The sequence below is a fragment of the Lampetra fluviatilis genome, chromosome 39, assembly GCF_964198595.1.
Source record: "Lampetra fluviatilis chromosome 39, kcLamFluv1.1, whole genome shotgun sequence".
NCBI classification, from domain to species: domain Eukaryota; kingdom Metazoa; phylum Chordata; class Hyperoartia; order Petromyzontiformes; family Petromyzontidae; genus Lampetra; species Lampetra fluviatilis.
The window spans coordinates 3,803,250-3,826,756 of record NC_136313.1 but is presented as its reverse complement, the minus strand read 5'-3'; the positions used below and the strand labels follow the sequence as shown (position 1 = coordinate 3,826,756).

Below are 23,507 nucleotides of genomic sequence, written 5' to 3'. Positions count from 1 at the left end.
TTTACTATTGATCTTTTATGGATAATATTGGTCGCGAAACCTTGCTACGTGTTATACTGATCAGAAATAACACTCGGAGGTGGGGGGCGTGGCTTTGTCTGGGGAGGCGTGGCTTTGCCTGGGGGGCGTGGCTTTGCCTGGAGGGGCGTGGCTTTGCCTGGAGGGGCGTGGCTTTGCCTGGAGGGCGTGGCTTTGCCTGGGGAAGGGCGTGGCTTTGCCTGGGGGGTGTGGTTTTGCCTGGGGAGGGGCGTGGCTTTGCCTGGGGGCGTGGCTTTGCCTGGAGGTGCGTGGCTTTGCCTGGGGAGGGGCGTGGCTTTGCCTGGAGGGGCGTGGCTTTGTCTGGAGGGGCGTGGATTTGCCTGGAGGGGCGTGGCTTTGCCTGGAGGGGCGTGGCTTTGCCTGGGGAGGGGCGTGGCTTTTGCTTGGGGGGCGTGGCTTTGCCTGGAGGGGCGTGGCTTTGCCTGGAGGGGCGTGGCTTTGCCTGGGGAGGGGCGTGGCTTTTGCTTGGGGGCGTGGCTTTGCTTGGGGGCGTGGCTTTGCCTGGAGGGGCGTGGCTTTGCCTGGAGGGGCGTGGCTTTGCCTGGGGGCGTGGCTTTGCCTGGAGGGGCGTGGCTTTGTCTGGGGAGGGGCGTGGCTTTGTCTGGAGGGGCGTGGCTTTGCCTGGAGGGGCGTGGCTTTGCCTGGGGAGGGGCGTGGCTTTGTCTGGGGGCGTGGCTTTGCCTGGGGAGGGGCGTGGCTTTGCCTGGAGGAGCGTGGTTTTGCCTGGAGGGGCGTGGCTTTGTCTGGAGGGGCGTGGCTTTGCCTGGAGGGGCGTGGCTTTGCCTGGAGGGGCGTGGCTTTGCCTGGGGAGGGGCGTGGCTTTTGCTTGGGGGGCGTGGCTTTGCCTGGAGGGGCGTGGCTTTGCCTGGAGGGGCGTGGCTTTGCCTGGAGGGGCGTGGCTTTGCCTGGGGCGGGGCGTGGCTTTTGCTTGGGGGGCGTGGCTTTGCTTGGGGGCGTGGCTTTGCCTGGAGGGGCGTGGCTTTGCCTGGAGGGGCGTGGCTTTGCCTGGAGGGGCGTGGCTTTGTCTGGGGAGGGGCGTGGCTTTGTCTGGAGGGGCGTGGCTTTGCCTGGAGGGGCGTGGCTTTGCCTGGGGAGGGGCGTGGCTTTGTCTGGGGGCGTGGCTTTGCCTGGGGAGGGGCGTGGCTTTGCCGGTGGGGGCGTGGCTTTGCCTGAGGAGGGGCGTGGCTACTCCGCCCCCAACGGCGCATGCGCGGGCCGCGACGTCCCCACGGTAACCGGGCCGGGTTCGTGATGGCGGCGCGCTGAGCGCGGCTCCCCCCCCCCCGCCGCTGCCTCAGCGCTCATGGCTTCCTCGGTACGTGTTACAACGATCACAACAACAACAAACAACAACAGCAGCAGCAGCGACATACACGACAACAGCATCAGTACTAACACACGCGTGTGCACCGCGAGGCGAAGAGAACGACGCCGTTGAGCCATCCCCGTGTGTCGCTCCACACTGCACCGTCGTTGTCGTTTCGCCTTCATTGCCGTGCGTTTGTTTCGCGGCATCTTTGCTGCCCCCCCCTCCACCGAGTAACGCCTCTCGATCAAAAGCAGCTCCCCCCCCACCTCCTCCTCCATCTCGCAAGCCGAGCCTGGATAGAGAAGTGGTCTCTGGGTGGGTGACAAGCGTGTGGGTGCGTCGCGAGGTGTATTGAGGTAGTGGTGGCTTGCTAAAAACAGCGTTTGTTGTACTGCACTATGCTCCTAAATGGTCTATGGCCTCGTCTATTGCCTCTGGCCAAGACGCCGCTACTGCTGCCCACGATGTAGCCCCCTTTGCGCCATGGCACCTCGGTTTTCGTGGTGGTGTCACTTTGTATCTGGGGTTCAAATCCGACCGTGGAAGCGGACAGTAGTGGAATTAATCAACAAACCGGGGGCACTTGAGGTTTTGTACAGGTTTGTGACCATTGTTCGATTCACTTTGGGTGCGTGGAGTATCGTAACGCAACCACGTCTCGAGCCGCTTTTTATAGTTTAAACGCGTGACTTATTTTGCGTAGATACGGGCAGTCGTAGAGGGCATGAAGAATGGATTGACGCTGGACTTGGGACGACGCGGGCGGGGATTCGTCAGCACGGATGGCTGGGGCGGGGGGGGTAGCAGAGGAGATTGAGTGACCTCACATTGAGTGAAGGTTGACTGGGGTCTTCAATAGCCTTGGCTGCTGGAGCAGAGAGTGCATGAGCGAGTTGGGGAAAGGCCACATTGGCACAGACAAAATATTTTCATTTGCTGTTACCACTAGAGATTTTTTTTTTACTTGAGTCGTACCAACATTTTTAAATCGCCCAAAAGTTAGAACAAGCAGCAATTATGTCGTCCAGTTCTATTTTATTAGCCAGACATAAACTTGCGGCGAGATGTTGTCTCTCTCGCCTGGTATGCAGGAGGTCGTGGGTTCGAACCCTAACCTGACGCCTGTATATTTGGGTTTTGCGTGTCCCTCTCCCCGTGGTCGTGTTGATTTTTCTCCTGGTCCCTCCGGTTCTTCTCTAAACATTTCGAAACATGCGTGTGTCGTGTATTTGGCTGCCACTTCGTTGTGTATTTGTGGCCAGATAACTTGTGAAAAAAAGCTAATAGCTAACTGCTTTACCTTGTAGAAGAAAATTAAAATGTTTTCGTTTATTGGCCTGCACACGTGGCACTGATTTGACTAGTTGTAGAGTAAGATGAGAAGGGAAAAATCTATGTATACATGGGCGAGTCCTTGGTGGGTCTTGACGATGGCGAGTGAGATTTTGCAATTGATCCAGGCTTGGAACAAGAGCAAGCAGAAGGCATTGGAGCATTGAGATGATGTGGTCATGTTTTCAGCCGTTAAGGATCACCTGGACTCTGGAGATTAGAGGAGGCGCGAAAGAAGAGTCAGGTCGTGACGAAGGCATAGATGAGGAAGGATCTGCAGTGTTATGACAGAGTTTGTAATAAGGTGTGCACGATTTAAAGCTTTCGTGACTGCAGGGATTCATCTTGGTTCTTTCGGTAAAGTCACGTAGAAGGGAAATAATAGAATAATAAAAATACAACATTAAATAATTCTCACGACGTTTCGGCCACAACGCAAGCAGCCGTCCTCAGGTGAAGACCAGGTCTGTCGGGGAGACAGCGTCGTGAGAATTATTTTATTATGTTTTATTTTTATTATTTTATTATTTCCCTTCTACGTGACTTTACCGAAAGAACCAAGAAGAAGGTGTGCACGGTCAAAGTGGAGACATTGCAAAGGGTCAACTTTTTGTCTAAGAGGAGTGTGCTTATAAATGTTTTTGGAACATGTGGCTAACTGCAAATTATCGCCCATTGTGTACCAGTGGCTTGGCAGAATTTGCACATTGAACACCTGGACAAGGAGTCTGGGTGGGGAGGGGGTATGATATTATTTGGGGGAAAGCTGCAACAACACAATAGCTGGTGGCAGTTTGGTGATGATGGTGGTGAAAATATCGGTGATGTGTCCCATCACATGAGTGATATCTACCCCTATGGTATTTTTTTTTTCCCAATTAGTTGTCCACTTTTAAATTGAATGGTGGTTGGCAAGCCAGGCAACTGTTTTACTTAATTTTGGTTGATGTTCTTTAAACACGTAGGCACACTTATAGACACATATACTCGTACAACAACGACAAAAGATTATCCGTTTAGCTTCATGACAAGTGTTGTTACTGAGTGCCTATGAAGGTGGTCACGACATAAGTGGTGGTGTTTTTAGAATCACTCCGGCTGTATTTGTCTCCCCAGTGCTGATGTTTACACATTGCAGCACCTACATATTTCAAGACTTAGGGGGGGACCCGAAGAAAGGTTTATACAGTATATCAGGCACCACTGATGTACATATGTTCACATTAAAATGTTCCTGACACACCTAAGCATAACTAACCGCTCACTCGTATATATAAATGCAACGACCCCCCCTGGCTAGCCATATACACACATATGCACGTATTTACACACGCATTGTTATACATGTGTAGTGTACCAAGTGAAGAGTGGTACTGTATGTGCGGAGCCTCTCTCTAGCGCCAGAGTGAGTGTGCCATGGAAGGGCTCTCTAGGGGGCATAGCCCTGGTGACGGTGAGAGAGAGGTCGGGCGAGGACATGGTGCTCTTGAGTGAACCCGAGAGGGCACGTGACCGGACGAGGTGGAAAGGGGGGCCAAGAAGGGGGTGAGAGGGACACGTGATGTAGGGGCCAGAGTCTTCAAGAAGGATCTGGAAGCCCCTGGCCACGCCGCGGCCCATAAAAGCCAAGCCCGATCGTGGCTGTCTCTGGGAATGGAACTCTTTGCTCTTCGGTCTTGGGTCTTCGCGCATGACATCGTGGACCAGACAAGATGTTAATTAGCCGGGTCCAATTGAATAGTTACCCCGTGGTGGTTCCCACTATATGGAGTATCCCGTCAAGTGGTTTAGTAGTTAGCAGTGTGGTCACCACCCTATGTCGTTACCCTGTGAGTGGTTATATAGTTACCCCGTTGGGTGGTGAATAAACGTGTTGCCTCTAAGTTCGAGTGTGCGCCTCAGCTGAATTTACTACACATGTATAAATGTATTCCATTTAGATACTCGCAAACCCATATGCACACGAAGTTATAATACTTATTATGCTTTTTACAATTCTATTGTACAGCCATGCAGACTGCAGGAAAGTGCTGTTATTGAATACTTGTTAAAGCTCTACTTCTACGCACTTGCTTATACTGTATACACGTAATTTCTAACCACACATGTACACTCACCTACAAGGAGAAAGTTCCCCTATATAGTCTACATAAGCTGATGGGGCAAGTGCTGCTGTTTGCGATCATCTATTAAGGCTGACACAAGGGGTTTGTGTGGTCAGCACCTCACATGGCTACCTTTGCCTTTTCAGTGCTGATGTGTATGTACTCATTTGAGGCTGAGTCGACCCAGGACAGGCTGAGGACTAGTTCGGATGTTACTCACCACTGATGTCAGCTCTGGCCAGGGTATTAAACCGAGGGTGCAGAGTTCGAAGCGCTGTCCTCTAACCACTACGCCACCATTCTCCACTCACACTCCATAAAGCAACCAAGCCATTGCCCCGAATCCAGCCCAGTGCGGCTCAGGAGGCACCAGTTAGTTTTTTTTCTTTTGCATAAGCAGAGCCATGCCACATACGTCACTTGAAATTAATGAGTTGAGACACATGTCCGAAGTTGTGGTGACGCTGCGTCCTCACAATGTCCTCACTGGCATCGCATACAATGAATGCATCATGAGCGCTTCGCCTGACCTTTTCAGATATGTTGTGAAGCCTGTGTGTCACAGTTTGGTTTCCAGCTCGGCAAAGCAAATTGCCAGTGGAAAACCACCCATACTGTGAGAACCCTGCTCTCTAGCACTGTTCGGATGTGCCAGTGGAAAAAGGGGAGTGGTGGTGATGTCACCCGACGCGGCACACTTTTAAAAGTACAAAGACAAATATGTCCTATATCGCCTTAACATACTGTTGGAGCAAGTGCTGTTAGCAAGTACCAATGAAGGCTAGCATTGGCACACGAGGGAGTGGGTAGCCAGCACCACACCCGGGGCGGCTTTGTCTCCCGAGTAGCGATGTTTACAGATCGCACCAGGTACTAATTTCTGAGTCGACCTAGGGGAGGCTCAGGACCGGTTCACATAATCCTCATTCGTTTTGGCCATGAGTGGGATTCGAACTCGAGTCGCCGGGTTCGTAGCGCAGTGTGCTAACCACTGCGCTACCGCTCCCCATATACACACACACAACTAAATACACATGCGTACACGCGCAAACAGATCCGTTTCGTCTGTACTGCGAGTGAATGATGCTCTCTGTGTGGTGGTGCAGGTGGGCCCCGTGCAGGTGAAGCTGGAGCTGGGCCACCGCGCGACGGCACGGCGCCGGCCCACGCCCGAAGGCTTCACGCACGACTGGTGCGTGTCCGTGCGCGGGCCCGACGGCGCCGCCATCAACCACTTCGTGGAGAAGGTTGTGTTCCACCTGCACGAGAGCTTCGCCAAACCCAAGCGAGGTGAGGAGCCTCCCGAGCCCGGCCACCTGAGAAGTGGACTCCCTCAGTCAGTCCGAACTCTCTAAGCCTTGACTAACTTGCCTGCACTCACTAAACCTGGACTAATTTGGTTTACATTCTAGAAATCTAAAGCTGTTCTGACTTGTCCTAGGCCAGGCAAAAAAAAAATGCTACATTTATGAAATTAAATCCAGGGCTGTAACCAGGCTCCCCTATCCCTTCCATACTCGCTAAAGCTGCACGAGATGAGAGACTGTTCTATACATTTCAGCCTCGCCAATTCCGTGTTAGTCGGGTTCTATAAGCCGAAACTATCTCTGACTGGGCTAACTTTGCCTGGATTCTTAAAACTTGGACTGACTAAGCCTCGACTATGAAGGTGGTGTTTTCTGGGTTGGGATGCACACGTTGGGCATTTACTGCTTCAACATTTTACCACGCACCGCTGCAGGCATTTTCGGGTGTTGTAGATGTTCCTGGAGACGTCCACAACAGTGCTGGGCGAAAACGTTCTAAGAGACTAAATGTACTCAACATGTGTCCCAACACAGAAAGCCTCGTGTGTTAAACGAGGCTGCGATGTGTTGAAAAGGCTAGACCATATTCGGCTGGGAAACATTCAGCGTGGACCTCTTTGGACTGGTTTAACTCAATGGCCTTCACTCTCTTATACCTGTCAACCTATACAGTTTACCCGTATTCTTGTACAAGGAAATTGAGTTTCCAGGTCAATACGACGTGCAGCCGTTTCAATACGGGCACATACATTTTTTTGTCTACTTGTTTGTTTTTCTCCCTTGTGATGGGACTTTGTCGGATGAACGTTGAGATTTATAAGGGGGCACGGGGTGACCAATAAGGTCTCACTTGGTCTGTAATAAGATGGGCACTGATAAGGGTTTGACAGCTATGCTCTCGTAACCTAGAGCAAGGGTTGGGTACCTGTGGCTCCAAAGCCGCATGCGGCTCTTTCAAAGACTGCGCCGTGACTTTATTAATGAAGGTCCACGTCTCGCATTCACATGCATTGCGGCGCTTGAAATTTTTTTACCGAATTCGAAAAAATCGCTTGTTACTTTGGTTGTCGAGCCCTAACCTAGACGAGCTCAGTCTCTATATTCTAGATTTGAAGCTTTCGTGACTGCAATGATTCATATTCTCAGGTTTTTTCGGTAAAGTCACGTAGGTAAAACATTAAAAGTAATGAAAGTAAAATAAAACAAAACAAAAATAAAATTCACGACGTTTCGGAGGCAACACAAGTCTCCGTCATCAGGTGGGACCGTCACAGCCAGATTAGCTGCATCAAGTGAAGCAATGATTCAAGGGATTACATCTTGAATCATTGCTTCACTTGATGCAGCTAATCTGGCTGTGACGGTCCCACCTGATGACGGAGACTTGTGTTGCCTCCGAAACGTCGTGAATTTTATTTTTGTTTTGTTTTATTTTACTTTCATTACTTTTAATGTTTTACCTACGTGACTTTACCGAAAAAACCTGAGAATAAGTCTATATTCTCAAATTTTTGCATTGACTTAGCTTCGACTATCTTTTTGTCTGGGATAACCTCGGCCTGAACTCTCTAAGCCTTGATTTGGAAAAAATACTGGATTAGTTTAGTCTGAACGAGCCTAGGCTCTATTAGCTCAGCCTTCAATGCCGAAGTCTGCACTGACTTTAGCTTGGTTACCGCAGCCCTCTTTGCAAACCTACCCCAGAATATCAGCTGGCTCAGCTGAGCGAGTAACAATCAGAAGGTTGCACATTAAAATTGTGGTTGAGCGGTTGGCCCAGCCCATCATACCCCCTGGGTTGATGAAAAAATTAGTTCTGCTTCATTGTGGAAGTCAGCAGTGGTCGTTTAATGGATAGACTCAACCCTTTCCCAGAAATGTTAAATTTCTAAATCTGACTCGGTTGCAATGCGCAGAAGATGAGCGCACCGCCTCATTGCTCATTTCAGTAGGAAATCACTTTTACTTTAGACTTTTAGGCTATCGCAAGCTGGACTAGCTAATTCTATGCGCTCAGCCTGGCTTTCCCTGGTCCAGATTTCACAGTTTTAGCTTAGTCTCACCTGCATTCCCTATGAGGTATAGTTTATGATTAACTAGCGAACGCTGGATCGATCCAGCGTGGAGTAGTTTTGAGCGGATAGTTGAGCCCTGGTCTTCTTGGGCTCCGCTAGCTTGATGCATTATACCGCCTTTTGTCAATCCACTGCTGGATGAGGGCCTGCTGAAGCCATTTCAGTCATGGGCATCGTTTGACCATACTTCATCATGTTGGTCAGAGCAGGTTGGTGTGCATGTTCAAGGGCGGAGAAAGTATTTCTCACACTGATGTTCGCCATGGCTGGGAATCGAACTTGTGTTGTGCCGGGTTCATAGAGCAGCATGCAAACCACTACATCTTCACTCCACACACATTTTATTTGAATCACAACTCTCTTTGAATCCAATCGGGTGGTCACATGCACGAGTATGTCTTGAACCACCTTGGCCTGGGCTATGCTATGTTATGACTTCCACAAATAGCACAGATAGCCCTGAGTATCTGCTGGTCTGAGGTAGTTATTGTGATTTATTATGACGCTTGTTTTCCGAAGAAAGCATCACTCAATATTTTTTTTTAGAGGGTCCTGTCACAAGTTTCACAAGATGCCAATGTTGCAACGTGTAATCCCAACTGAGCTATTTGCAGATCATTTTTCAGCATTGGAACGTTTGTCCTTACCGGTTAAATAGTATGTTTCTTTAGCTATGGGAAAGAAAAAAAAATTGCGAACCAGGAGAAAAGCCTTGCAGAACATGGGAAGAACATACACACTTCACCACAGAAGGCACCCGAGTCGGCAATCAAACCCAGGATCTCCTTGCCACTGTGCCAACCTACTACCGATATACATTTGTATCTCTTTGCTAGGCCCTGTGCTTGTGGGCAAACAACAAGTAAGGCTGAAGATTTTGATTTAAAGCTTTCGTGACTGCAGGGATTCATATTCTTGGTTCTTTCGGTAAAGTCACGTAGAAGGGAAATAATAAAATAATAAAAATATAAACCAATAAAATTCTCACGACGTTTCGACTGCAACACAAGCAATCATCATCAGGTGTGAAATCCACAGCAAATTTTCTTGCTGTGGATTTCACAAATTTTCTTGCTGTGGATTTCACACCTGATGATGATTGCTTGTGTTGCAGTCGAAACGTCGTGAGAATTTTGTATTATTTTATTATTTCCCTTCTACGTGACTTTACCGAAAGAACCAAGAATAAGGCTGAAGATGATAGATATAGAATAGTGGAATCTGATGAATGGGTGTGTGGTCATATTTGATAGGTAGATGTGATGAGTGTGCATGATGTCATTCAAGTCTCCTCAGCAGATAGCTAGTCATGGCTACATGCATAGTTTACAGTGAGGAATGACACAAGAAGTATGACTTAGGAATATTTAAATATTAATATTCTCACCGGCTCATTATATTGGACTCGCTTATTTCGTGTGTACGCTGTCACTTTGTGTTTCCCGTTAAAAGGTTACCTCTCGCAGCCAGCCCCCGCGTCCATGCATCAACGTCAATCTGATAAATGCCTCGCTGCGTTTGAGAGAAAAAAGAAAAAACCTCCAGCCCCGTTCATTTCCGCTCACCGCTGTTATTAACAGCGCCTCGGCTGCCAAGCTGTGCGCTGCTCTCTCGGCCCCACAAAGCCTGTTACTCGTAAAACTTTACACTAAACTATTTTTATTTTACCAGGTAAGGCCCACTGAGCTACGTAGCTCTTTTTCAGAAGGTGTGATGAGTGTGCATGATGTCACAAAAGATAGCTCAACGAAGTGGCTTATCATGTGGAAATTTATAGCATGTTTCTAAATGCGGAGGGAAAAACCGGAGGGCCCAGAGAAAAATCGAAATGGACATTTATAGGAACCAATTACTCTAAATGCATGTTGAGTCTTAATTTGGAGGGAAAAAACCACACGACCACGGGGAGAACATGCAAACTCCAAATATACAGGCGTCAGGGTCAGGACCGGATCCACAACCTCCGGGAAACCAGGCAAGGTAGTTAACTTCTCGCCACCGTGTGTCGCCCCTGATCCTTAAAAACCACAGCGATGGCCTGTTTGGCTCACAGGCCGCTAATGTCTTCGCGGTGAATGTTAAATGTTGACATCTGTGAAAAAAGAGTTTCACCTTATCGGATTCCTCCAGTCTAAATAAATATTATTTATTCTGAAATGTTGAAGTCCGTCTTGGTTCCTTCCCATTTACTCAGTGCGGAAGGACACAGAGGTATGATTGCTCAAGACGGCTCAATGGATTTTTTTTTTATTGTTGCTGTCATTGATTAGGATGGGGAGGGTATTTTGTGTCGAGTAGTTTTTTTTTCTTGCACATGTGGTTGCTGGTAGAACTTTGTCTTGAAGTTCTGTCCTGTCACAACAATCATTTGCGAGTGGGCAGTCCACTCGTTGCTAGGCCACTCCGCAGTATCTAATCGATGGTTTGATGCTCTGTATGTCATAATTCATCAACTCATTTAAATTGATTATTATGCTCAGTATGAATGCACCAAGTTGTACGAGTGAGAATTATTTAGGATTTATGCAAATTATACGCCCATATTACTTTTAGGCTATAAGAGCAAAAAAAATATACAAACAAGAAAGAGGAACAACACAAATGAGATGGTGAATATGTGACAAAAATAATAAATTAATGAATTTTATTTCAACCCTTAAAATTGTAGCAATTCATTACGTTTTCCAGCAGGGTATATTATTACATACCTATTATGAGCCGTAGTCTCCTGGTTATTTATGCAACGAGTTATTACCAAAGCACTGTCTGATGTGAAATTTGATGTTAAAGACCCTGCAATATAACATTAATTAGTCGGACTTATTATTTTTCATTTTAATTGTATTTTCTTTACCTACGTGACTTTACCGAAAGAACCAAGAGTATGAGTATAGTCGGACTTAGTGTCTGAATGGCCTATGACCAAATCACCTTCATATCTCAGGGGCAGGCCTGAGCATGGATAGTGCTTCTATGGGTGACCACTATGAATAACAGGTGCTGTAGGCGGGCAATGCTGTGCTGTACTTCTATGCGTACAGGTTTATGTTTGTCAACTTCACTAACCTGCACTGATCAGCGTGGTGAAGTATGGTCAAATCAAGGTAAACTTAAGTTTATTTTTTTAACCAGGTGAGAACTCGAAAGACACAGGATCATGTATTTGCAATAGTGACCTGGGGCATTAGTCTGCCCATAGGGGGCCATGGGATTCCCCAATCCTGCAGTAGATTAATAAAAGGGTTGTAAATGTATATGGGAAAGTCACAAATCAAGAGTAAAAAAAATACCCATTAATTTAACAAACTATCCCCTATATAAACGTGGGTAAAGTGTCCCTGAGCCTCCATTGCGCAAGAGATAATTAACCTAAATTGCGGTCTCGGTTAAATCAAAGCCATCGATTGATTGTCATTCATTCGCTTACCTGCCATTGCTAACCTTGTTGAGCTGTGTTGACTGCATTGAGTGCATTTAGCAAGTTTAGGATGTGCCTTTCTCAGTTATCATCATTGACTTGGCCGAGGCAATCATCCTCACTGCTCTGGTTTCATTCAGGATGACTCGGTTTATTTAAAATTAAAATGTATTGATATCTGTTGAGTCACTTAACATTTTACAAGAATCTAGTTGTTTCTCTTTAACAGCCACACCTTGCATCCTGTAGCATTTAGCGCACTGAACTCGACCCGACTCGTAATCCCATGGGTCGCCGATTCAGTTCGGGCCTTCCGGCGCGGCAGGTGATTTAATGGGTCAAGTTTCTTGAATCCTCCTGCCACTTTCTCTTGGGTTTTTTCGGTAAAGTCACGTAGGTAATTTTTTTTTTTATAAATTAAATCACGACGTTTCGGAGGCAACACAAGCTTCCGTCTTCAGGTGGAACCGTCACAGCAAAATTACTGTGATGGTTCCACCTGAAGACGGAAGCTTGTTGTGTTGCCTCCGAAACGTCGTGATTTAATTTATAAAAAAAAAAAATTACCTGCGTGACTTTACCGAAAAAACCAAAGAGTATGAATCCTTGCAGTCACGGAAACTTCTAATCTAGAACCTCCTGCCTCTGTCAACCCGAACATGAGATGTGGGCACACCGAAGTTAGTCGATTAGCAGGTTCGTGTGGTGGGTACTTCCACCTCTTCCAAGATGTCTGGCAAGCATGGAAGAGTAGACTAAACACCTTGTAGAGGGCCTGTTGTGGTGCTATTTTCAAAATATTATATTTTTGGAAGGATGTATGTAAATTTTTACCCATGCTGTTGATTTCCAAACATTTTTTTTTCATAAACCACAATTATTCAAAGAAGAATGTGAACTGAAAAACATTAACTTTACCTGGAAATAAATTTTACCTTGAATGGGTACCAGTGGTTACATTTCAGATATCCGAGGGGCTGGGTGAGTGCCAATTAAACATTGGTTCTCTACTTCACAAAAAGCAACCTATTTAGCCAACCATTATTAAAGCGGTTACTCATAAGTTACTTGCTTGCAAGTGTGTGCCTTGGAAATTCCACAGTATGGATGGCGAGTTTGTGTGCAGTGGCAGTCTGTTAAAAACGCTAAAGTGGAAATTCTATTTTTTTTTAGGAACTAATTGTGCAAGAAGTGCTGGCTCTGTGCCCTTGTGATCGCCCGGCATGCACTTCCTTCCAGTCTTGCGTTTGCCACTTAAATTCCAACCTCGGCACCTTTTTTTTCTTATTCTTCTTCTCCTGTACGGCTGCTGATGTAGATGCAGAGCGACAGCTACAATTTCACGTTCAGGCGGTCAAGCCCCAGAGAACTGCGTTAGGAGCAGCAAGAGTTTATCGCTGTGATGTCTCCTTCGTATTTGTGGATCGGGCATTGCATCGTGAAATCTTGTGTGGTCTGTTCTGGCACCCCAGATAGTGGTATTCTCTTGGTACATCAAATGACCAATAACTGTTTGATATGTTCGGGTTAAAGAGTCGTGTCACAGTGGTTAGCACACGGTGTGTTGAATCTGGCCAACTGAGATTGATTCCTGGCAGTGGCTAACACCGGTGTTGGGGGATATCTTTACTGATCCTGGGCACCCTTTCACCAACCTGGACTGACTAACTTTGTGAGGTGTAGGCAAACGACTCCCATTACCATCCCCCACAGAGAGGAGCCCTTCATCCAGCAGTGGTTTCTTAAAAGAAACCAGCAGTCGTTTCTTAAAGAGCTATTATAATATTCGGAATGATTATTTTCAGGACCGCAAGCAAAGATCCAGTGGCAGTTTTATAAGAATTGTGGGTTGTTGTATGCCCATACGGCACCCAAATTGAAATATTTACCCATAATTACTGTGCTCCATTTCCATATATTCCAGTGTGGAGCTCGGTGGGATCCTTTTGTCTCGAATCCCAAGGTGCCATGTGTGAAGTGACTGCCCTTCCGCTATGTTTACTTTGACCTTCAGTTCATTAACCCCAGGTGAAAAGTCTTGCGAAGAATTAAACACCGCTGAAAATGTCATCGCCGGCAGAGATTCATGTTGTCCCTTCTGCTTGATCACCAAGCTTCCTCTGCATCTGTACGTCTCCTGTGTTCTCACTTATCATCTCTCGCTCCATTTCATAGCGAGGAGGGCGCATGAGAAATACTCGTACTTTGGTGCGGCGTTCACAAACCGTGTCTGTGCACAGCGAGAAAGGGAGCACAGTTTTAGAAAAATTGGCGCTTTTAACACAAAGGCGTTTTAAGCCACCGCAGAGAAAGAAGCACACAACGGGAGATGCACAAAGTGGGGCTCTGCTGCTATGAAAATAAACGGTCGCATTAGCAAAGCAAATAGGACCAGTAAGTAAACATGCAATTAAATTACATGAATGGCTTTTTATTTTTTCTGAGCCGGAGATGGTTGGATTGCGTCGGCGTGTTGCCGTGGCTACGGACGTGCATCGGTGCTGTTTTTGCCGTCCGTCTTGACTGTTCTACGGCTGGATGCGTCGTTGCCTGATGCATTTAAATTCTCGGGTGTTCAAAATAATTAGCTGGCCGTGAATGACGGCTAAATGAATGAGACACAAGCACACAGTTGTGGCTTTGTCTCCAGGGAAACGGCACTCCCCAAAAAATCCCCTTCCCATTACAAAAAATAATTGTAACCTTTAAAGAAAAATATGTAAGATAGTGGCCATCGCTAATGCATTTTGGCTTGGCGTATTTTGCCTGCTTTTGCGCAACTGTGTTCTGAGTGGACGTGCGTCAGTAAACACGTGTTTGCGTGGGTGCACTTGTGCGTTCTGTATCCGTCTGTCAATCTCACGACAGTGTGCCGGGAACCCCCTTACAAGGTGGAAGAATCGGGCTACGCTGGCTTCATACTTCCCATCGAAGTCTACTTCAAGAACAAGGTATGACACAGATGGAAATACTAATAATATCTTCCAACGAGCAACCACGTCTCCGCTCGTATTCCCAAGTGAAATCGGCACACATTTTTCACGCGTGGGATGGTTACCTCCCAGCAACGCGAGCCAGGGAAGTTATGCCAGTTGTCGTGAATCTGGACAAACGTACGCCTTCTGTGATCAGAAGAAGCGCTTCTGCACCCGCTGATCGACGAGAGTGCTTCTTGCTTTCACCTCAGAAGCGCTTCCCGGTGAACAAGGGCTGCGGCTCCAAGTGCTCGTGAAGCAAGCAACGCCACTGTGTGGATAAGCGACTGCAGCACTGTCTGCGTTCAGCTCACGTTCTTGTGTAATTTGCACTCGCCGGGTAATTGCTGGTTTTGCCTTGCGGAATGCATGCGTGGTTTAGCCACGGTCTTATGCAGCCTCGTTGCGGTGTGTGAGCCCTAGTGCATCGTGATTTCAAATTAACAGCCGCAACGTCTTGAGGGTTGTGTTTGCGATCGTGCCTTAGATCTGTCGCTCGAGCCCCAGGTATTTTGTCGCGTGCTTCGGCCAATAATTGGCCCATTCATTATTCCCCTTGAATCAATCCACAGCCTTGTCGTTGATCAAACCCTCATCCGTAGCGGTCCATCCATCAAGCTCGGGCAGCCCGTTCTTTCATCACTCACATCCATCCGTGTGCAATCATCCGTCCGTCGCGTGTACGGCAAATTCCTCCTTTAATTAATCTATCAGGCGTCCATCTGTGTGACAATGCTTCCACCCTATGTGCATCCATCTTCTGGCTCCAGTCGTCCATAGCGCATCATTTGGCTGCCCTTATAAATCAGCCCTTGAACGTGTCACGTATTTCCCTGTCCTCTGTCTGTATGTCTCTTGGTGTGATCGACCGCCAGTTAGAAGTGCCATTCATTCATTATTTTATATCAAGTCAGGTGAGAGAGCCCATTGAAAATAATCCTCTCTTTCAGTGGAGTCCTATGTATGGGCAATAACACAGGTATACCCTTTGCTTAAATACGCTCAAATATTGTAAGCATGAATAACAAGTAAAATGAAGCAAGTGATTATTTCAGTAAAATATATTTTGTACATGAGGTGTAGGACATTATTCAAAGCACTGAAATTCATATTGATCAAGCAACAAGTACATTGCCCATTAAAGTCTGACGACCAAAGGAGAGTTTTTAATCATAGAAGGGTTGCAATATTCCATTTACAAAAAAACATTTTGGTAGAAATAACTTTTGACGTAGAACATAGCACCCTGATGGAGGCATGTGTTACACATAAATGGTTTAAATGTGTAAGTGATAAACTCGATAAAACAATAATAATTTGCAGCCTGTTGTAAATTCACTGCTGGATGAGGGTCTCCCCACACTGTCAGTCATGGAGCTTGTCTAACCATACTTCATATTCTTAGGTTTTTTCGGTAAAGTCACGTAGGTAAAACATCAAAATTAATGAAAATAAAATAAAATAAAACAAAAATCACGACGTTTCGGAGGCAACACAAGTCTCCGTCATCAGGTGGGACCGTCACACCCGAATTAGCTGCATCAAGTGGGTTGTGTTTGCGATCATGCTTGATGCAGCTAATTCGGCTGTGACGGTCCCACCTGATGACGGAGACTTGTGTTGCCTCCGAAACGTCGTGATTTTTGTTTTATTTTATTTTCATTAATTTTGATGTTTTACCTACGTGACTTTACCGAAAAAACCTAAGAATATGAATCATTGCAGTCACGAAAGCTTCAAATCTAGAATTAACCATACTTCACCACGCTGATCAATTCAAGTTAGTGAAGCCATAGCCTGGCATCAAGCTCGGGGTCACTAGGTTTATATCGCATAGCACTATCCACTGCGCCACCACCCAAAATTTGACAAACTCTGCTGTGATGTCGAAGACAAACTTAGGCTTGTGCATTCGAAACTACGAAAGAATATCCTTAGGCCTGTGCAAATGTTCATCGGTCCGTCACTTAATTCGTCCGTTGTCCATTCGTCCTGACCCTTGCGCGAGAATGCGTCGGTGTTGAGCGCACCCTGACCCTTAACCGCATGATTTACCAACAGGAGGAACCGCGAAAGGTCAAGTTTGACTATGACCTCTTCCTGCACCTGGAGGGGCAGCCACCCGTGAATCACCTGCGCTGCGAGAAGCTCACGTTCAGCAACCCGCCCAGTGACTTCCGCAGGCGACTGCTCAAGGCTGGCGGGGTGAGTGAGCGGAGCGGCTTGTCGTGTCTGACCGGTGTTGATTTAATCAGCTGTGTGTTAATTCCAGAATCGAAATCTTTTTTTTTATCCTGGAGAAAGCCGACGAGCTAAGAAGCTCTGTTTTTTTTACAGATGTCCAGTCGAATTGAGTCACAGGCTTCGTCTGGTTGTTGACACCCTGTGGAGTTTAAGTCATGTGTGTATGCACGTATGTTGAACTTCTTTCGCACCCTACGTAGCCAACCGTGCTAATCGGAGATGTAGGGGATGGACAACAAACTAAACTCTTAGGTTTTTTCGGTAAGTCACGTAGGGAAAAATAAAAATAATGATAATAGAAATAAAATAATAAATCACGACGTTTCGGAGGCAACACAAGTCTCCGTCATCAGGTGGGACTGTCACGAGTATGATTCCTTGCAGTCACGAAAGCTTCAAATCTAGAAACAAACTAAACACAAAAAGCAGTTTTTAGTCCGTGGATTTAATTGAGTCAATCAATCAAGGCAGTCGATCATTTGTCCACTCTTGGCATGAGGGCACCCCAATATCAGGTCAGCCAACCAGTCGGCTCTTTTAAAATCTGTATATATACAATAAATTACCAAATTTAGGTATTCCTCAATGCACCTCCGATTCGCACGTTTGGCTACGTACGGTGCGATAGAAGTTAAGCATACGTACAAATATAATACTACTAAACTATCTTCGTCTTTGTCTTCAATCAAACCCATTAATTTCGTCTCATCACAGCAGTCGTAGCCATCGTCATTCGTGACGATTTTCATCCGCTACTCGTCACATCGTTCACTAAACCAAAACATCACTTTGGTGACGAATATTTTCAAAACTAATTTCGCCCACGAAATTAACACTGCCTACGGGGGGGTGCGGGGGGGGGGTTTACCTCCTTGCATGCCGACGACCGATGATGGGTCTTTCAGCTCTTTTTGGGAGGCAAATGTGGCCTAAGGAAATCTCACAGCCTCGCACTTGATCAATATCTTCTGCTTACAGTATTATTATTGGGTGCTCTAAATTTAGAAGTAATCAAATAATCACGTTAATTTTCAGTGCTGTAATGAATTATTGGACCGCTCGTGCATTCATCATTGCCCTGCCATTACTAAATCACTCCGTTGAATCTGTGTTCTAAGAATTTTAAATTGTGCACACGAACGCACGCTGTGTACACACACAACAACAACAAATATTTACCCATCCGACCTCGTTCGAGACTATTGGGGCAAGTGCTGTTTGTAAGAACCTTGTAAAGCCCTGCCACCTTTGTGTCCCCAGTGCTCATGTTTATACACCGCTTCAGGTTTCTCATTTATGACAGAAATTCACCCAGGGGGAGATTCGGAAAAGACACCATGTGCCACGGATTTTTACCATGGCCAGCAATTTATCTCGGTTTTCTGCATTTGTAGCCACCACTTCCAATAAAAAAACACACACACATGTAGTAGGTTCAATTGAGGCGCACACTCAACTTGGTGGCAACACTATATATTAACGCATAACAACCAACGTGAACACTATATACAGGGTGGTGACCACCATTCCTAATCTCACTAACAATCGGGGAGTACTACACAGCGGGGCCAGGGCAGGTGACGGGCTGCCTGGTCACAGACAACGATCCTAGACTCGAGGACCGCTGATGGCATCTTCATCCCAGGGTTGAACAGCCCGGCGCTCTGTTCACACCCCGCTTATAACTCCCGTGGCGTGGCCGGCCACGCCCCAGGCCACGCCCCCCTTCTCGATTCTTCGGGAAGGTCCGGGCCCCCAATCACGTGACCCCCAAGCTCCCTCCTGGGGCCCCTTAGCCCCCCTTTGTCCGATCACGTGTCCTGTTGGGTTCACGGCCTGACATGACCTCCGTGACACCCGCCTATAGCACCCATACGGAGCCAACACAGTCGTGACGTCATATGTCCCTACGCTCCTACAATCCCGACACAGCAGTGATGTCGTATGTCACTCCACAAACACACATGGACCCTGAATTAGTTTAGTGCCAGTTGTTCTCTCGTGGCAGTTTGGCCAAGGGTGAGCCAACAAATAAAGTGACACTTCAGAATGCATTTTCACATTTTTTGTAGTTGTAGATGAAACTGAAATCCATCAAATGTATATGATTTAGTATCTTGCACATGACATCAGAGGCGTTAACATCACCTTGTGTCTTTTTGTTGACTTTGTGTTAATCTTGTAGTGCATAGAACATAAACTAATTAAATATGTTCATTCTTATTCACCTAAATCGACGTAGGCATCGTGAGCTTAAGAATCCATGCATCGTTATTGACTAAACATGCATTTGTACTGCAGACAGCGTGCTTGGATATTTCCCCCGATATTACGTGGCGTTTAATTATTAAAATAATTCCAGTTGCACGGAATAAGTGTAAGCTGGTCCAGCTAACCCTTGTTATTTGAGGGCCAAGTGATACATGAAGATGACAGGACATTCCAGTCACCTACCAAACCTTACAGCCCATGTTATTTAAATTAAAATGTGTTTGTGGCGGTCTCATAGCGCAAGGCTAATGTGGAGGCGCTGTACCCCACAGACGTAGTCTGCAGTCGCTTTGCAATGGAGGGCAATGTTGCTATGCGTTTTCGTCGTCGGGATTTTCTCGTAATTTTACAATGTGGCCCATGATGCCGGCACTAGAATGGCATTCAGTATGCATATGGAAAATTTTAATTGTGAGTTTTCTTTGATCACACCCTCCTCTAAATTTGTTACTCTTGCTGTAAAATTCAACTGCTGAAAATATTCTGATTTGTTAATATTTACATGTTGCTCAGGATCCCCACTTATTTGCGTATACAGGCAGTCCACAGGCAGTCCCCGAGATATCAACGTCCGACTTACGAACGTCTGCACTTACGAACGAACCAATTTAAGATGTTATTATTTTATTGGAATTTCTCTTACTTGATACAGCAATAGTGCTGTGACGGTTCCACCTGAAGACGGAAGCTTGTGTTGCCTCCGAAACGTCGTGATTTTAATTTTCTTTTTTATTTTACTTTTATTAATTGTAATTTTTTACCTACGTGACTTTACCGAAAAAACCTAAGAATATGAATCCTTGCAGTCACGAAAGCTTCAAATCTAGAATTATTTTAAACTGTCCAACTTGCGAACGTTCGGTCGTACTGACGAACCGAACCGCGGAACTATTTTGTTTGGCGGAGCAATCCTCCGCGAGATGTGATTAGTCCCAGCATCCCGCGCCATGCATGCACGCCCCTTGCTTCAAGCAAGCCAGCATCAGGACTCAAGGTTCGTGAAATAAAACGGAATTTTTTTTTGTACTTTTCATGCAACTTTATTTTATGTTTTACTAGCTGTACTACCTGGCTTCGCCTGAGACGTGGATCCACCATGCCCGGCCGCTTTTGTCTCCCCAGTGGCGATGTTCACACACCACGGCAGTTACTCGTTTGAGGCTAAGTCGATCTAGGGGAGGCCCAGGACCAGTTCAAATAATCGACACCGGTGGTGGTGGTGGCCGTGAGCGGGAATCGAACTCGGGTCGCCGGGTTCGTAGCGCAGCGCGCGAATCGCTACGCAGTCCCCCCCCACACACAGGATGAAGACAAAATCCCCCGTGTAGCCCATAGGGGGCAAGTGCTGTTAGCGAGCACCTATGAAGGCCGGCACGGCACACGAGGGGGTGGGTGACAGCAGCACGCCCGGCCGCCTTTGTCTCCCCATTGACAATGTTCACACACCACAGCAGTTACTCGTTTGAGGCTGAGTCGACCTAGGGGAGGCCCCGGAGCGGTAGAAATAATCGTCACCGGTAGTGGCCGTGAGCGGGAATCGAACTCGGATCGCCGGGTTCGTAGCACGGTGCGCTAACCACTACACTACAATGCGTTACGCTTTCACATGCGCGGGTCACGTGACAGATTTGACGTCACAGCTCTATTGCCGTTCAAAGAATATATGCTTTATTGAGCTCCCCCCCCCCCCCCCCAAAAGTGTATTTTTATAATTTTTGCATGGTGTACAGTCTGGAAAGTACCCACATGGCAAATTTGCAGCTTGTTGCATGTCGGGAAGTACGCTAAACATTTTGAACAGACACACATATTCACAACTTTACCTTATATGTGGAGATTTACTATACAGTATTTATAGTTTTGCCAAGTAATTATAAAATCTTGATTATTATTCGAGAAAATATTTTTTATGTATATAGCATCTCAGTGCATGATGCTGTGTGGGACAGTAGGCATACTTATTTTATAGAGAGAAAGAGACAGTCATAAGCAGAAGAAATAAGGAAGGTCTTGAACCTGGACTTGAACAAGGACAGGGAGTCAATAGCACAGATGCTTGGGGGAAGGAAATTCCAGACTATACGGGCAGCAGAGGATACTAGGCACGTATCAGGCACGAGTCTTGAAATAAAAAATATTCATGTATGAAATGAATGTTGACAGCCCTAGTCGGGAGTGGTGAATTTCACACGCTTGATTCATTGGCATGCATCCCGAGCATAATAATCTGTTTTCATCCATAAATCAAGTCGACGTTACATCCCTCAGTTTTTGTCATCGGTAACCCGAACGAGACCATCCACTCGCTGGGCTTGATGACCCAATCTTATACACGGGATGGCTGAAACCCGGATTCAAACCCGGAATACTGGCAATTCCCTCTCGGTGGCTTTGACAGTCTTCGAAACTACCCGACCAGTTATATCCGAGTTATTTTAATATGTGCGCACTAAGTTTCCTTTCGGGGTTAGACAGTGGTGTGGGAACCTGGCGGGATTTTCCCCACCCACATTTGTGGCGACGGCGGCGCGTGGTCATGCAGTGCGTGTACACGCGCGTCTTTTTTTTTTTCCACGTTGTTTTCGGCCAACGAGCGCTTTGCTCCGTACCCTTTTACTTTTCCCCCCGAGTTCCACGTGGACGTACCCGCACCACGTGGCACAGGGAGCTCAGCCAGCGCGCGCACACATGCGCGCAGTCGCACGCATCTGCTCGACCGTTAATCATTCACGGGTTATGTTGACGGTCCGCACGGCTGGCAGTACTCGGTGCAGATGATAGACACGTTCGATGTAATGTAAGTACGCCGTACACACTAAACCTTTTAGTTTTTGTTGATTGACGTGTTTTCAAAAGTGCGCCGAGTTTATATTTGCTTCATATGCAGATTGAGACGTATTTGTATGTGTGTGCGTGTGTATCTATTTTTTTCCAACACACTTACTGTTATTGCTTTGTAGACTCACCGAGGCTTATTGTGTTGAAAGCTTAAGGCCTAGCGTGAAACTCTTTTAAGTCGCTGAGTATTCAATAAGGGATATGCTGTCGTGTGAATGTCATTTCTCGTATCATTTTACAGTAATATGGTGTATGCATATATAGTCTGATTAGAAAACTGTATACAGCTGTGTTTTAAAGCGTGATTAATTTACTTATCGCACAATATGTTAATGCTGGTAAGCCCTTCTCGTAACTCTTGTACTACACGTAGTGGTATTCTCACCTGTTAAATGTATGAACTTAAATATATATCATGTTTTGTTTTTAAAGCCCAGCCGAAAATATTAAACTGTCAGTAAAACACATTCGTTTTTCAATACACGAGTGTGCTATGTCTATATTGTATATACATCACTTCGGCTCAATCAGTGTGTGTCTGCGTATGCTATTCATTTTAGTTGTGTTGGATGCCTGCTACCCTGACAGACAAGCATATGGTGACATTTATTGTGAGACTTGCCGTCAAAAGAGTGGTATTCTAGAACTGTTCCACTCATTGTCACAAAGGACTTTTGAGATGTGGGCAAAGTTGCTTTGCTCAATCGAGTGACAGCTCACATTGTAGTCCTTTAGAAAATGACTCCTCTGTCAAAAGATCAGTCTGTGCTACAATATTAAATCGTTGCAAAGTGGAACATACGGAGGTTACAGAAAAGTAAAAGTGGGCCGGTGCAGGACACGCCATTATAAAAGATGACGGTTGATGGTTAATGATAATGACGGATTGGCAGCCAGGGGATTTGGAATTAGTCCAAATGAAGAGATGGAGTGATGAAATAGACTTGTGTGTATGTGCCAGGTGGATTGTTGCATCCGGAAAGTGGGAGATTACAATGGGTTGGGCAGTTTTTCGTGCAGCAGTGGATTAATTATTCATAGCCGACGATGATAAACTCTTCAGTGTGGTTGTGCTTTATTTGGCTTTCGCACCCAGACTTAACATGGCTAATTAACTTAATTGAAATGCTATTTATTTATCCCACAAAAGCCTCACTTGGTGTCAAGACTCTTTGCTGGCGTGCCCCGCTTTGGAACGTATGACCAGTTCCTTTTTTTTAAGGAGTGCTTTTGCACGAGGGAATAATCCGGAGTACCCTGAGAAAAGCCCCACCATGTGTGCAACGGTAGCAAACCTTCGGAGGTTCACACAAACCTATTCACGAACCAACTTGCTGTACTGCCATATGCCGGCTACCTCGCAGCTCATTTTGGGGTTCTTTAGATGCACAAAGATCTCTGTGTGAGCCACCAACCCTGGCTCCAAAACGCTGTATTACAGCCCTGATATGCGCTACTGTTTTCCAGTGGTCACATCTGGGAGACCCATACAGCCAATAATGTGTTTGCTCCAAAAAAAGATGAATTATTGATCCCTTTATCTAATAAGATGTTCGATGTCTTGTATAAGGTCATGCAAGAGTCTTGTGACGTG

At 46.4% G+C, this 23,507-nt stretch overlaps 1 protein-coding gene across 1 annotated transcript in view; it reads left to right on the top strand.

Annotated features, from left to right (window-relative positions):
* The first annotated feature begins 1,251 nt into the window (after positions 1-1,251).
* The window catches only part of LOC144945882 (protein ENL-like), a 48,195-nt gene continuing 25,939 nt past the window's right edge, over positions 1,252-23,507 (top strand). Inside the window, exons 1-4 of the mRNA XM_078874497.1 lie at positions 1,252-1,354; positions 5,892-6,075; positions 14,454-14,536; positions 16,622-16,765. Of these exons, the coding sequence (XP_078730623.1) occupies positions 1,343-1,354; positions 5,892-6,075; positions 14,454-14,536; positions 16,622-16,765 (423 nt within the window). The 5' untranslated portion in view covers positions 1,252-1,342. The remainder of the gene's footprint in view (positions 1,355-5,891; positions 6,076-14,453; positions 14,537-16,621; positions 16,766-23,507) is intronic.